Consider the following 17,130-nt stretch of genomic DNA (forward strand, 5'->3'; position numbering starts at 1 on the left):
CACTACTGTGCCGAAATTTCAGCTTCCTAGCTCGAAGGATAGCTGAGATATCGCCCGGCCAAACAAACAACCAAGAAAACAAACGAACAAACAACCAGAGTGAAAACTGAGTACTCCTTTTCAGCGTGCGTCTTTGCCGAGCCCTCTTCGGTGCTCGGCAATGACGATATGCAGCGCCTGGAGATGGCATAGGAAAGGAGCGGTGTACAACAAACAAACAACCAGATTGAAAACTGAGTACTCCCTTTCATTGTGCGTCATTGCCGAGCCCCCTTCGGTGCCCGGCAATGACGATATGCAGCGCCTGGAGATGGCATAGGAAAGGAGTGGTGTACAACAAGAAAGCAAGAAAACAAACACACAAACAAACTAGAACGCCACTCAGCAGAAAGCATACTCCCGCCGTGGGTCAAGTTGGAATAATACGTTTTGTTTAACATCCCCTCTCCCCAAAACAATAAATGAAAAAGAAAGTAGACCCTAACTGTCAGAGAATTAATTTTGATATATCGGAATTAGAGGAGAAAAACATCATTTAAGAATAAGAATAAAAGCTTTAATGCAGTAAAACAGAAAAAAAAATTCCCAAAAAAATTCCTGGATCCGGAATAATATCCTGAGCTTCACCAAAAACTTATCAATTCTTCCTTATCCCAAGGGCAATTATCCCACCAAGTTTCATCCAAATCCATTCAGAACTTTTCCAGATATCTTTTTCACACACACACACACACACACACACACACAGACACACAGACACACGGATGGACACGATCGAATGCATTACTCCCTGGCGGAAGTAACAACCAGAGTGAAAACTGAGTACTCCCTTTCAGCGTGCACCATTGCCGGTCCCCCTTCGGTGCCCGGCAATGACGTCATGCAGCACCTGGAGATGGCATAGGAAAGGAGCGGTGTACAACAGGAAACTTGCTGTTTGCAAGGATGGCATAAATGACACAAACAGGAAGCATGGATAACAAATGTAACGTGTAAAATACAACTGTAATCAGCTGAATGAATGATGAATCATCAACAACTGTAAACCTCCGGATTTATTTTTTCCGACAACCTTTAAAATCCTAATTTTATTTCATTTGAATTAAATACCCGAACCATGTAGAACACAAATCACCTTTTTGCCAGTTTCAAAATCCTTGCGTTTAGCAATGCTTGGACAAAATGTTACGGTATTTTACATCGCCCAATCAAATTCGCCGCTCATAGACCCTGCTCGCATCCCTAAGACCGTGCGTGGGCGGAGGGGTAATGTGGTCTCTGCACTCTCTAGTATAAAAGTGAGATTGTTGATATGAAATGTACCTGATATTTGTGAAATTGAATCATAAAGATGTTGTGTAATCTCCCATTTGTTTTTGCCCCCAACACTCAACCCTATGTCCCCCATTTAGACCAAAGAAACTCAGGTCTTCTGCAAGCATCAATCATTTCCTGTTATGTCATGTACCTCACGTTTTCGGCAGTTTCCAGTCGACCTGCCGAGACGAGTCAGTTTCCTGCTTACCTGTCATAAACATAAATGTTTATGAACCATCATGTTTACTAATGATGCCTTCTCATCACCTTTTACACTCCTCAGTGCCATTTATTATTCTCTTTAGATTGTTCTTCTTCCCAAGGCATTTTACTTATCTCTCCCATTTGTTGTTGCCATTCAGTTACTCAGGATGGAAAAGAGGAAACCATCTGCCTTCCCAGTGTACCCGAGTCCGGCATGAACGTCGGTGACACTGCAGTGGCCGCCGCTGCGGCTGTTATCATGTATGGCTGTGTTGTGTTTGCATGGTACGTTTTACCCCGGAAAAATCTACTTCGCTTTTCCTTCGTTGTTCATAACTTGTAATGTTTTGACTAAATTTTATGTTTCTGTGGACAAAGTCTTGGGTTCTCCAGTGTTGCATTATTTTGCTACCTTGTTCAATAATGACACACATTTTATCACGTTCCCAATTTAATGGAGACTCGTGACTGTTTTTCATGCAAATCTATTGATGGGCACCTGTGCACTCAAAATACGATTGGTTTAACCGGATTGTTTCACTGATCCGGGTTTCGGGGTTTACCACAAGGGGAACTTCTCGGACTCCCCCCGAGCTCCCGGCTATGATGCCGCCAGCCACGGAGATCTCCGCGGCCTGGCGAGTCGCTAGTCCACCACGAACGCTGATTGATACCACCAAACCTTGCAGGGTCCTTGCTACGAAACGCGTTATCTTTCTGGTGGGTTGGCAATGTCGATTGGGACACATACCCCCTCAATGTGTACTTGCTTACTTAATCGGGTACAGTCGAGCGGAATCGTCAAGTACGCACTGGCTAAATTACGGAGTCGATCGGTGGGGCAGAACTTCCCAGGATATTGAGACTATTATACACCTAATCAAGGCAATCGGAAAAGAGACTAAACAGGCTGAAACACCACGTTTACCAACGAATTAAATATTTACAGGTAATAGTCATCAGAGACACATTTATACAAGCACAGTAATCAACTAAAAAAGGCACAGTTATTGAGTTACAATAATCAGAGAAACAACACAGTCAAAAAGTCTCATCTCATCATGGATTATCTTCTGATCTGATTATCGTGGATTATCTCCTTATTGTGGATTATCTGCTATCGTGGTTTATCTCCTTATCTGCTTATCGTGTATTATCTCCTTATCGTGGATTATCTCCTTATCGTGGATTATCTCCTTATCGTGGATTATCTGCTTATCATGGATTATCTGCTTATCGTGGATTATCTCCTTATTGTGGATTATCTCCTTATCGTGGATTATCTCCTTATCGTGGATTATCTCCTTATCGTGGATTATCTCCTTATTGTGGATTATCTGCTTATCGTGGTTTATCTCCTTATCTCCTTATCGTGGATTATCTCCTTATCGTGGATTATCTCCTTATCGTGGATTATCTCCTTATCGTGGATTATCTCCTTATCGTGGATTATCTCCTTATCATGGATTATCTCCTTGTCGTGGATTATCTCCTTGTCGTGGAGTATCTGCTTGTCGTGGTTGATCTCCTTATCTCCTCATCGTGGATTATCTGCTTATCGTGGATTATCTGCTTATCGTGGTTGATCTCATTATCTCCTTATCGTGGATTATCTCCTTATCGTGGATTATCTCCTTATCGCTTATCTATCGCCTTCTTCAATCTTGTAACAATACACAAGACGTGGACCCAGCAGGTCACATCGAGGAAGTTCAGAGAGGAAGAAGAGAGGATGGTCGAGTTAATGATCAGGGATTGTTGGTGGCCCTTGGACTCACTAGGAGACACCACCGATGGGCGTGTGCCATTCCTGATAAGGAACAGGGGGAGAGTTGTCAGTGGTGGAGGTATAATGTAGAAGTGCATGTATGCATTAGAGGAAAATGTGAGGTGCGAGTCCATACACCAGCCTTGAAAAGGACAAGAGCTGCTCGTTGATGTTCCTTGTTGTTGGCGCTCTTTGTGAGTCTTAGTATAGGTAGAGATTGATCGTAAGAGAAAGTCGTGTATCTTAGCTTAGAACTCTCGCTCCATACCAGGGACTGCTGCCTGTTAGCCCTCACTCCATTGCTCAGTGCAACCTGCCTCCAGGGCACTATTCCTGCTCGCCCTCACTCCCTTGCTCAGTGCAACCTGCCTCCAGGGCACTATTCCTGCTCACCCTCACTCGTGCTCAGTGCAACCTGCCTCCAGGGCACTATTCCTGCTCACCCTCACTTGCTCAGTGCAACCTGCCTCCAGGGCACTATTCCTGCTCGCCCTCACTCCCTTGTCACTCCCTTGCTCAGTGCAACCTGCCTCCAGGGCACTATTCCTGCTCGCCTGCACTCTCTTGTTCAGTGCAACCTGCCTCCAGGGCACTATTCCTGCTCACCCTCACTCTTGCTCAGTGCAACCTGCCTCCAGGGCACTATTCCTGCTCACCCTCACTTGCTCAGTGCAACCTGCCTTCAGGGCACTATTCCTGCTCGCCCTCACTCTTGCTCAGTGCAACCTGCCTCCAGGACACTATTCCTGCTCACCCTCACTTGCTCAGTGCAACGTGCCTCCAGGGCATCCTGCCCCATCTCCAACATGGATTGGACTCCCAACAGCGCTCTCCTTTGGGTCCCAGCAGGTAGACGGGCTGTTTCTGGTGCAGCAGTGCTTCAACTCTGGCATAGTTGAACAGCAAAGTGTGGTTTGGGAAAATAATGCTCTATGCAACACGATCCTAAAAAGAACCCATCCCTACATCTAAGGATCAGGGAGGGAAGGAATGGAAAATTTGGGGTATTAAAAGTTACGAAACTCAAAATATCTAGGTTTGGATGTGCAGTCATTGGAAAAATAAATTGAATATGATAACGGTTCCAGATATCTCTGCATACAAGGCATTCTTATGGGGTTAAATTATTATTTTTTAGAAATAAAGGTGCATTCATGAGAAAGGAAATTTTGTCTGTTGAACTAATAGTTGTAAAGAGGAGGTGGTATTCTTCATCACTGAGAAATCGAGCGAAGGGCAATGTTAAATAAGCTATTTGGAAAATTGGCAAATAAATTGATTATAATGAGGAAAAGAATTTTTGGGAAATATTGTGAAACCTACATAGATATATGGGGGGGGAGGGGAAGGTGGGCCTTGCGACTTGGCATATGACATTCCATATTTGCATCTAATAAATGGTTCCCAGTTGAATGACACCCACCCTGATATAATAATGATAATATGGAATTCTGACGCAAACAAATGTATATAAAGCATGGGTTTGTGTATTTTTCAAGACATTGCTGAAAGTGACTATAGCTGCCTCACAATAAGATAATATGTTTAATAAACAAAGACAGATGTGATAATGGACAAGAGCTCACTAAGATGAGCCGGATGACTTATGAAAGGTAATTTTATAATACTCCCTGAGAACAGTAATATTTTAATATGTACTAGGGAGTGGGTTCTGGGTAAAGATTTGCTGAATTAATAGAATGATGTGATGATTGAATAATTTTAGGATGCTGGTTAAATTTAGTGAGATATTTTGAAACCAATATTAGAGTTATGATTCTCCCTTACGGAAGTTGGAAGACAGTTCCAAGCTCCTCCAAATCAAGGAATCTACAGACTTGGCATTTAATATGGAATATTTTTTTTGTGGGGGTGAACTTACTTTTCAAGATGTCTTAGAACCAAAAGTTCATTGGAATTATGTTGAAATTATTCTAGATTTTGTTAATGTGACCTTTAAAAGAAACAAAAACCACATTTGACATTTTGAAACAAATAAATTGATCCTTGAAAGTGATGTAAACTGATATCGAACTTGGCATGTTGAGGCATGCTGTTCACGTTGAGGCATGCTGTTCACGAGATTTGCCAAGGTTTGGACAGGAATCACTTGCCATGCAGTGACAATAGCCTGCTGCAATTCACGCACAGAGGCCGGCTGCTGGTCCAAGTGGTCGATTTGACGCGTTAAATCTGCCCACAAGTTCTCTATCGGATTCATATCCGGGGACATGGCAGGCCACTCTCCATATGCTCTACACCACGGTCAGCAAGAAAGTGTTGGATCATGCGAGCACGATGAGACCGTGCATTGTCATCTTGGAAGACAAAGTTTCCACAAAAGGCTGCACGAGCAAATGGAAGCAATGTTTCTTCCAGAATGGCCCTGTACTTGAACTGGTTCAGGTTTCCATTCAGAACAACCAGGTCAGTTTTGCCCCCTGCATGAAAAGCAGCCCAAACGGTCACCCCACCACCTCCAGCTTGGACTCTTGGCACTATACAATCTTTGTTGTAGGCTTCATGCACTTGTCTGCGCACTCGGACACGGCCATCTTGACGATAGACCAGAAATCTAGACTCGTCACTGAAGATCACGTGATTCCAGTGTCCTGGCTGCCATTGACGGTGCTCTCTGGCCCACTGCAATCGGCGCTGGCAGTGTTGTCTGGTCAGGCGTGGCTTTCTCAGGGGACACCTGGCACGATAGCCTGCTTGAACCAGTCGTTGGTTGACTAGCCTTCTGGATACAGGCACATGTCAGTTGCTGCCACTCAGCCCTAAGCCGATTAGCTGACTTGGTACGGCCATTGCGGACTAACCGGTGCAGCTGTCGATAATCCCTGCTTGTAGTTCTGCGGGGACGTCCTGGCCTCGGTATTGTAGGGACACCCCTCTGAGCATTTCGTTTCAGGATCCTTGACACCTGACCTTGAGTGATGCCATACTGCCGAGCAATAGCACGCTGTTTCATGCTGTAATTTCGTAAAGCCACCACTCCATGACAAACAGCATTGTCGAGTTGACGGTGCATCTCCAGAGGAAGTGGCAATAACTTTTGGAGACGTGCAGCAGTTGTTTTCCACTAATGCAGAACGCAACAACCCTTGTATACCCGACTGTGAAGCCAATAGTAGTGTATATATGTTGCTTCTGGGACACTCTCATTTTCCCATTGACTTACATGTTAATTTTTCCCCTCCCTCATTGCCCCTAAACACCTCTATTTCTCTCACCCTGTTCTTTACGAACCTTCTAACCTTTTGACATGTTATCCTTATTCATTAGACCACTTAAACAATGGTCCTTCTGTGTGAACCTGTGATCCTTCTGACCTTATGGACCTTTTAACCTTTTACTCTTAATATCATCTGGTGAATCATCTTTGACCCACTCAAACAACGACCCTACAAATATTTGTTTATGTGTGGGAAATAATTTAATTCTCCTACAACTCTCCTCACCGTCTAATACATTAACAAAAAATATGTTTGAGTTTGGTTCTTTATTAAGATATTTTAACTGAGCTAAGATAAAATGGTAAACCTCCCTCAATGTTCTTGTTTGAGCGCCTCCAGTGCCACACACTTTTTGGTAGGCTCTGCCCACCTTTTGTTAAGCTCCGTCCACTTTTTGGTAAACCCCGCCCACTTTTGGTAAGCCACGCCCACCTTTTACTAAGCCCCGCCCACTTTTTGTTAGGCCACGCCCACTTTTTGCTATGTCCCGCCCACTTTTGCTACGCTCCGCCCACTTTTGCTAAGTCCCACCCACTTTATAAACTCTTCAGCATTGTATCATTTCCAGGTAATACATTACATCATTTTCAGGGAATTTCCATCACATCATTTCCAGTTAAGACACGCCCAGGGAATTTCCACAGGAAATGACACACACCCAGCCCTTCTTATAAAAGGCACCGACCACACAGGCTTTTTCAAACACGCTTTCTGCTTCACTTGAGAATGGACTCCTATGCCGAAATGGAATGGGATAACTTTGCTATTCCTTGGAGTCCTACTACCTGTGTAGAACTCAACCTTCAGATTGATGAACTGGACTCGAACCTCTTATCAATGGAGGTAAGTTTGTTTATTTATTTATTTAATTTTTTTTTTTTATTTTTTTTTTTAGATGAGACTCATGTAAGAGTTAACAAAGTTTATTTTAATATTCATAGAGCTTGATTTATACAAATAAAAATATTGTATTAAATTAATACATTGTTATTTTCTTTCACAGGAAATTGTATCTGAGATACGAAATGAAAATTCTGCTTTTAACACAACTTGGGATGAAGTTATTTTTTTGTTTGAAGACATTTTGAACAACCAAGACCCCCAGAACGAGTTCTACCTTGATGACCCAGCCAAAGAGTTATACCTTGGAGATCCACAAAATCCTGAAAAAGAGTTTTACCATGATGATACTTGTTGTGAGTTATCAAAACAAAACCCACTGAACAAGTTCTACCTTGATGAGCCAGAATACAAGTCATACATTGGAGACCCACAAATTTCTGAAAATTGGGAAAGGGGAGTTCTCCCTGATGGTCCGCAGTTATACTATGTGAGACACATCATAGAAACCCTAAAAAATTGTGAAATGGGAATTCTCCCTGATGGTCCGCAGTTATACTATGTGAGACACATCATAGAAACCCTAAAAAATTGGGCAAGGAGAGTTCTCCCTGATGGTCCGCAGTTATACTATGTGAGACACATCATAGAAACCCTAAAAAATTGGGAAAGGGAAGTTTTCCCTGATGGTCCGCAGTTATACTATGTGAGACTTATCACGGAAACCCCAAATATTTCTGAAAATTGTGGTTCTACCTTGGGGACTTGGAAAGATGGTTATATTTTTGGAGACTCGGAATGGGGGTTTTGTTTTGATGACTCGGAATGTGATACCTATCTTGGAGGCTCAACAGGAATGTGGTTATACCTTGGGAACTTGGAAAGTTGGTTTTATTTTGGAGACTCTACCTGTGGGGTCCATCTTGGAGACTCTTTGGATTCTAAAGCAATGAACAATGTTCTTTGTTTAATGACGCTTGATTTAAGCAATATCAAGAAAGTTCGAGGAAGAAAATGCTGGAAAATTCTTTCTTCCCATTTCTACTTCTTCAAACTTGAAAGCCTTGAAAGACAGAATTGGAAGAAGCGGAAAAAAAAAAAATGAAATACATATTTTTTAAAAAGAAGAAAAAAAAGATTATGTTAGGGTTTGGGTGGGATTTTGAATGTGAGGGTTAGGGATGGGGTTGGGTTAGGGATGGGGTTGGGTTAGGGTTGGGATTTTGAATGTGAGGGTTGGGGTTGGGTTAGGGATGGGATTGGGTTAGGGTTGGGATTTTGAATGTGAGGGTTAGGGATGGGTTGGGGTTGGGTTAGGGATGGGGTTGGGTTAGAGTTGGGATTTTGAATGTGAGGGTTAGGGATGGGGTTGGGTTAGGGATGGGGTTGGGTTAGGGATGGGGTTGGGTTAGGGATGGGGTTGGGTTAGGGATTGGGTTGGGTTAGGGATGGGGTTGGGTTAGGAATGGGTTGGGTTAGGGATGGGGTTGGGTTAGGGATGGGTTTGGGTTAGGGATGGGTTTGGGTTAGGGATGGGTTTGGGTTAGGGATGGGGTTGGGTTAGGGTTTGTATATTATTATGACTCACTCACACATACACAAAAGTTAAGCCCCAACTGGAAAGTTGAGGGATTCTGTGTTTGGGGTTCACAGATTTAAAAACGTATCCCCATTATACACACACAAAAGTTAAGCCCCAACTGAAAAGTTGTGGGATTCTGTGTTTGGGGTTCACAGATTTAAAAACGTATCCCCATTATACACACTCAAAAGTTAAGCCCCAACTGAAAAGTTGTGGGATTCTGTGTTTGGGGTTCACAGATTTAAAAACGTATCCCCATTATACACACACAAAAGTCAAGCCCCAACTGAAAAGTTGTGGGATTCTGTGTTTGGGGTTCACAGATTTAAAAACGTATCCCCATTATACACACACAAAAGTTAAGCCCCAACTAAAAAGTTGTGGGATTCTGTGTTTGGGGTTCACAGATTTAAAAACGTATCCCCATTACATTTTATTTATTTATTTATTATTTTCAAGGGTATTAGCTGCTTACTTGTGTTTTTTGTAATTCTTGTGAGTAAAATGAACCCAAGATTTCTTCTCCATTTAAATCATATAATTTGTAGGTCCAAGGGACTGTATCCATTACATCAACGATTTTAAATAATTCATTAGTCCATCTCTTTGTATAACCTTTCTCAAAATGGCTTTTCCATTTGTATATTCTTACAATATCACCAACTTTAAACTTGGGCTTTCTCAAATTAATCTCCTTTTCATATTCTAATTTTGTAAATGTTTCTGATGGTTTTGATTTTGTTGATGAATGAACTGTATTATTGTAATTATCTACAATATCCTGAATTAAATACACCCATTTTTGAGAACTGAGTTGTGTGAATTTTTTATATAATTTCTCTTTTAAAGTACGATTAAAACGCTCAATAACAACTGCCTTTCCTTCATTAAAGGTGCTGTATAATTTAATACCCTTCCCCTTAAGAAATTTCATGAATATTTTGTTATAGAACTCTGTTCCCTCATCAGTCCATAACTTCTTTGGTTTCCTTTTATCCCGATCAAATATTCGCTTAAAGGCTAACATTAAAGTATCACCCCTTTTATTTTTTAAAGGGACAACCCAGGCAAATCTACTCCTCAAATCAATAACGGTTAAAGCATACCTGTATCCCCTGTCATTATTCAATTCAATTAAATCAGCGGACCATATGTGGTCGGTGTATTTAGAATAAACCTTCCTTCTTTTAAACTTTGTGATTATAGGTTTGTGTAATTCTTCAGCCAAAAGCTCCTCAGTCTTGATGACATCATTAGAGCCTAATAGTTTTTTGAGGAATAACCAAGACCAAGTTTCAATTTAGCATTTATCAAATTTCTCACAATAAACCTATCAACTTTCTCTCTCAACGTTGGATTTTGTATCAAAGACAAATTATACAACATTTCGCTGTCGGCTTTATGTTTTTCAGTCAACGTAGTGGTATCCCCATAAGCAATATCATGCTTCATACACACTTCATCAACCCTATTTGTAGGTTTAGACCAAGGTTTAGGATTGTTAGCCTCATCTAATCTTTTATCCAAGTTTGTTCCTGGACCACAGAAAGAATACCCTGGAAGGTGTAATTCTTCTGGAATTCCAGTTGTTGTAAATTTACTTCCTGACAGAAACTTTTGTATGTCTCCTCCTCTTTTAGGAGAGATGAATTGGCACTTTTTAGAGCCACACACTTGACATATTCCTTTTTGACAAACTCTATTATTTTTAGCTTTAACATAAGAGATATTTTTAGATTTAGTTTTCTTTTTACATTTGAGACAATAACTCATATTTATTTATCAGAAAAATTCCGACAGAGTATCAAAACCTTTTTGGTTTTCAACATATACATTTCAATCTTGATTTTTAAAACATAAAGAATCCTAAGGAATGCCTTCACTCTCTCCTCCATTTATTTACAAATAAAACTAACTAAAGTCAATTACACCGACATCATCAACCACATAATCTTTTCCTTCTTCTTCTTCTTTATCCCCACTTTCTCATTTAAATCTCCTCCCTGAAACTGAAGACATTGACGTCGTTATTCTTGAAAATAATATTTTCATTAGACTTCTCATTTCTTTATTTTCCTCCTCAGTGCGTTGAGTTTGATTTATTTGCTGTAATACCTTCAATCTTTTATTAATCTCACTGATTTCCATCTTTTTATATTTTTCCTCCCTCTCTCTTTGCTCCCTCTCCTCCTTCTCTCTTTTCTCCCTTTCCTCCTTCTCTCTTTTCTCCCTTTCCTCCCTCTCCTCCTCCTTTTTCTCCCTTTCCTCCTTCTCCTTTTTCTCTCTTTTCTCCCTTTCCTCCCTCTCCTCCTCCTTTTTCTCCCTTTCCTCCTTCTCCTTTTTCTCTCTTTCCTCCTTCTCTTCTTTAACTCCTTCCTCATTTATCTTAGCAATTTTTGATATCAATATTTTCACAGCATTCATTCTTTCTTTATTTTCCTCTTCGGTGAGTTGAGATTTATCTTCTTGCTGTAATACATCCACTCTTTTTTGAATCGCTCTGATTTCCATCTCCCTCTCCCCCCTCTCTCTTTGTTCCCTCTCCTCCTTCTCTCTTTTCTCTCTTTTCTCCTTCTCTTCTTCAACTCCTTCCTCATCCCTTGCTACCCTTGAGTTTAAACCCCAAAGAATATTATACATATACTCATCTGGATTTTGAGATATTCTTGTATCTATAATTATTTTTCTCATAATAGGATACCAATAAGATTTGTTGACGATTTCTAAAAGAGTTTTATATTTCATAACTTTGAGAAGTTCATTTTTATTTAATATTTTAAACAAGTCTCTATTTGTGGGTTTAACAATATCAGTATAAGGCCAGTTTTTTATGACAAAATTCCCATGTATATGCTCCAAATCATAAGGTATGTAATAACGAGCACCCTTTTCTTGTAGGTATCCTTGAATACAAAAATTATAATTCTCTTGTAGTCTTCTTCCTGCCATTTATGTATCAGAAATATATGTGAGATTAATATTATGACAGGTAATACCACCCCATCTTCCCACTACCAAATCGGTTTGTATTCCTCGGCTTTCTATCCTTATCTCATTACCTTCCTTCTTTGTCATGCGAACCATCGCTATACTATCATATATTTTTATTTTCTTAAAATCACGTATTTGTTGTTTACTAATTGTACTTCCACATAAATCCTTATCTTCACCAAGTGGATAATATTCTTCTTTACGAGACTGATTTAAATCATGTAGGTCTTCTATGTTTATTGAAAAAGACCAATTATACCCTAAATCAGGCATATCATACCCCCATTTATTAATTCGCATATTAACTAAATGTCCTTCTTTATAAAATTTAATTGTAAGCAGGTAGTTAAATTCAATGAGGAAAGGTGTATGGTCAGTATAACCAGGTGTTGTGGTTGTAAATTTTACTTGTTTCACAAAACGTGCTGTTTTCTTTAAAGATATATATTGTGATAAATCACTGAATCTAATCAAGTCATTCGCATCTGTAGGGTTTGGATAATTGATTAATTTATAAGTATTCTTCATATTAATATTTTTACTTACACTATATTTTTGTCGTTCAGCCTGTGCCTTTGTATAATAATTTGATAAATCAATATCCTGAGAGGATTTTCCAAAGATAGAACCATCTTTTCCAACATAGGTCATTTATATTAGATAAAAAATGATATCATAAAAATTTTCATTATTGTTGAGTTGAAATAATACATATAAACATAATTGGCCACAACATTTAGAATTAATTTCTTGAACTTGGAATGTTTGATAAACACCATTCTGTAAGAATTGTATTACTTCAACAGGTGGTGGCATACCATAACTATCAAAATAATATTTATCCTGACTATTATGAATACAAACCCAATGAGAACCATTCTGTGTGTCTAAATTCATAATAATATTCTTTGTATTCTTATTTATATGTATTAATTCATCTCTCATACAAATAACCACATTATCAATTTTTAGTGTTTTACAATACTTAGCTAGTTCTATATTTGACGTTGTATTCTTTCCAAATTGTTTAAACCATTTATCCATTTATTTATGAGAAAGATACAATCCATTACCCCGTTTAGTTAGTTTAACACCCGCTTGAGCGATAGAGGAAAGCATATCTCCAACCAACAATCTAGCTTTATCAGGTAGACTTTCAAGTTTTTGAGCAAAATCTACAATTACACCACTTCCACTAATTTGTTTCTCCAACTCCTTGTTATGTCTTTCCAATTCTTTTTGAGCTTTTAGTTGTGCCTTCCTTTCGTTAGCAGTTTTTACCGCTGCTGAAATACCACCAGTCAATGCTCCCGCCGCACTTAAACCAGCAAATAAAGGAATTAGAAACGGGAGAAATCCTCCTCTTGACTCATCTATTGAATATTTCTTTAACATAGGTTTCGTCATTTTAATTTTAAGTGATCCAACATCATTTAGTGTTTTTACTTGTGTGTGTGTGAGTAAAACATCAATTCTTACAGCTCCTTTTCTTTGAATTGTATTAACATAAATAATACAAGGCTTTTGATTTTGAATACAAGATGTTAATTTATTAAGATTGATTTGATTAACATATACCCCAACCATTTATTTATGAGAAAAAACCTATGTGATATTAATCATAACACCATTATCTGTATTAATCTGTAATTCTGTTTCCTCCAAAAGCAAACAATATGCATTAACCTCTTCACTCTCCCCTCTTTCAATGTATAGAGAAGTATCCACTCGATTAGACTTTATAGTTTCCTTTTGAGAACTCAGGTCAATTGCGTAGATTGTATATAAACCTTTAAATGCAACCATATCCAAAATAGGATCATTATTACCATTACTTTCACACACTTTTTGGTAGGACTTGTAGGCTTCCGCATAATCATTTTTTTCCCAATCAATTTCCAATCTATCTCGCGGATAAAATGTGCCATCAAGAGAAACCCGAAGTTGTTTCACCTTAGCATTATCACTCAGCGCATTATTCTTATTAGTACCCTCCTCTCCATCTGGTTTTTAAAAAATGAGCCATAGGTATCGTGGCTTTCCTTCAAGAACACCCAAATTCCAAGTGTAGGTAGTGTGTTCCAGTTTAACGTGTTGACATCTTCTTTTAAGGTATGATACATTTAGCGGTTTCTTTGAGTTAAGTCTTCTATTTAACATCTCCTCCGTTTTAAGATTAGGAGTATATTCATTGATATACCAACACAAATCATTAATAACAAATTTATTATTGTCGCCAAAAGCATTTTCAGCCCCAAAAAGCAATCTATTTACATTATCATTCCTTTGTAGTTGAAATCTAATTTTAAGACCATACAAAACTTTATCATAATCACAAAATCCAAATATACCTTTAAGAGGTACTGCTACGGTAAAACTATTCTCAGCTTTTGCGTCATCATTATACATTGACTTCCTTTGACTATAACCAGGGTCTGTGTTTGTTCCCGTTGACATATCAGGAATAAAGCCTTCAACAGCTCCCTTACCCATTCTATCACCAAACGAATATAGTGTAAATTTCATCATTTCAGATGTAGCAGAGACATAATCAACCGCTTCAACCTCTTGTGTTCCAATATACAGGCGAACACTGTCAAACATTTTCCAGAAGAAATCATTTACGAGTGTAGCATTAGTATTATTCGCAGCCTTAGTGAATTTAAATTTACACAGCAAGAAACTATCAGCTATATTCAAGTAAGTTTGTTGATTATTTATTTCAAAACTTTTTGTTCCGTTTGAATTCCAGTCGGTTCCTGTAATAGCATTTACCTTAAAATAGTCTTCCTTTTTAGTAGAGTTTGAAATGATAATCGTATCATCCAAATCATAGATACTATCAATCGCTTCCATACTTGTATTTATATAGTATTAAAATTGTTGAAACCCTGACCCAAGTATTTTAATGATTTTTTGTCGTTCTTGTGAAGATAGTTGAGTTTTACCTTTTTTAATTTCTTTGATTGCTTGTAATTTATGGGACTCCTTTTGAGCATCTTTTATACTCTTTACAACACCTGCTACATTTCCCATGAGAGAAGCAGTTGAACCAATTAGGTCTTTATGTTTAAGAATGGTTGAACCAATACCCATTAGAGTATCAATTATCCCATCTCCTTTATTTCGAAATTGATGACCCACACCCCGTTGTCTCTTAGGTTTATAGTATCCTTTACCCACATACCTTGTATAGTCTGGTGAAAGGAACATGCCCTCCCCTGTAATTATTTTATATTTTCCCAACTCGTGTTTTCTTACAATAACCATTATTTATTTATTGAAAAACTTCACGTAGGTGAATTCTGATGGATATAATTTCATCATTAAAGGATATCATACGATTATCTTGGTCGGTTATCCTAAAATTTACTCTGTATATGGTTTTTCCTGACACAGGTAAATAGACAAGATTTTTTGGTTCCATATTAAATTTATAACCAATCGGGGTTGAGTATGCACTGAATGAAAATATTGTATTTGTTCTTATTCCATCGTTATAAGCACCATCAATCAAATCACAATGAATTAATACTGAATTTATACCGGAGGATATTTGGATAACATTATCACTGTAAAACGTCCCGTTATTTTCAATCTTTTTTGAAGAGAAACCCAATAGCTCTCTAAACGAATTTTCAATCGTGAAATCAACTTTATAATTATTTTTAAGTTTAATAGTTGATTTTGAAGTGTGTTTTTGAATATCTATTACAATATTTTTTGGTTCATCACCTTTTTCTTTCATAAGGCGAGAGACTTCTGAAGATATTTGAGAAATCTCGTAAGCTCCAGGTGAAACGGTTATAGTTTTATATCCACTTCCTGGATTATAACTAAACTTGTTGTTTTTCTCTGTGATATTAAACAAGGTATTATAAGTTTCCATTGACAATAAAGATGCCTCATATGAGGTAAGGGGGTCAAGTTGTAGTGGGTAAGGGAATGAAGCTGTGTAATCGCTCGTTGTGAAATTAAAACTAAGAATTGTGCTTCTCATCTTATTTAATATCTAATAAAATATCTTTGTATTGACATTTATTAATTATTTTCATATTCATCAACTGATCTAAAATGGCTGAGGATTCATTAAAACAATTGTTGTTTCCAGCCTTCTTACTACCTAACAACAATAATAGCCTATTAACTAATTGTGATGGGTCATTTGGAAGAAAACTAACACCCGAACCAAGCTTAATTAAAGCATCAATAATATGTTTCTCCTTCTCATTCTTCTTACTTTTACCAGCAACAGAAACTCCATAATCAAGTGCATTTAACAACTCAATATATACCCTATCTTCCTCTCTTTCCATATCAAGTGGTTCCTCAAAATATTTTGAACCGCTGAATCCGGGGTTTGTTAGAAGAAACATTAATCTTGGAGTTAATTTAACATTTGGTTGAGTAGAACTCAAGAACATCAATTCATCATTAAATATCAATACCTTTTCTTCCACAAGATGAAACACTGCTGGTTCTTCTGTTGGAATGAGACCTGCTCTGGTTTTTGAACCCGCCGAATATTCATTGTTTTGAAGAGCTTCCACAACATAATTAGGGGGTTGATTTACCTGCTCAAGTTTCCGAAATAATCCCTCGTCATCATATTCTAATTCACCAAGTTCTTGTTTTGTTATCTGACTAAAATCTTTGAGCATTTGAAGTTTTTTCGGAGTAAATTCTACCGTGGGAACTGTAGGTGATTGTTGAGTTTTCAAAAGTGGTTTAAAGAATTTCTCTTGTTTTCTTTCAAAGGCTTCTTCACCAGTTAGTTTCTGTCTCCGTTTCTTCTTTATCTCTTCCTGTTGTTTAACAACTTTTGAAACTAATTGTTGATGTTCCTTAAACTTTCTTTCTCTTTCTTCGGTATTCATTTTCTGTATTTATTTATTGAAAAATATCATTTAATGAATTGTAAAGGTCAATGGGAAAATTTTCCTTTTCTTCATCATTATAGTAAATGTGTTGAAATAAATCTTTTTCTTTAAATATTTCATCAAATTCTTTATTGGTATTAATACGAGTTGTTATTTCTTCTTCACTAATACTTGTATCTCTGCTTTTCATACGTTTGCGTTGAATCTCCTCATCGATATCAAAACCGAATGATAAAATCTTAACTCCATCACCACACAATTGTTTAATAATTTGTCTCATTCCTTCAGGATTAGTTTCTAAAATCCCAA

At 38.1% G+C, this 17,130-nt stretch overlaps 1 protein-coding gene across 1 annotated transcript in view; it reads left to right on the forward strand.

Moving 5' to 3' along the window:
* LOC137422088 (serine incorporator 5) overlaps positions 1-17,130 on the forward strand; it is an 80,652-nt gene that overhangs the window by 35,070 nt on the left and 28,452 nt on the right. The window contains exons 7-8 of the mRNA XM_068108837.2: positions 1,413-1,508; positions 1,680-1,806. Of these exons, the coding sequence (XP_067964938.2) occupies positions 1,413-1,508; positions 1,680-1,806 (223 nt within the window). The remainder of the gene's footprint in view (positions 1-1,412; positions 1,509-1,679; positions 1,807-17,130) is intronic.

Source organism: Myxine glutinosa, chromosome 2, assembly GCF_964187855.1.
Source record: "Myxine glutinosa chromosome 2, kmMyxGlut1.1, whole genome shotgun sequence".
NCBI lineage: Eukaryota > Metazoa > Chordata > Myxini > Myxiniformes > Myxinidae > Myxine > Myxine glutinosa.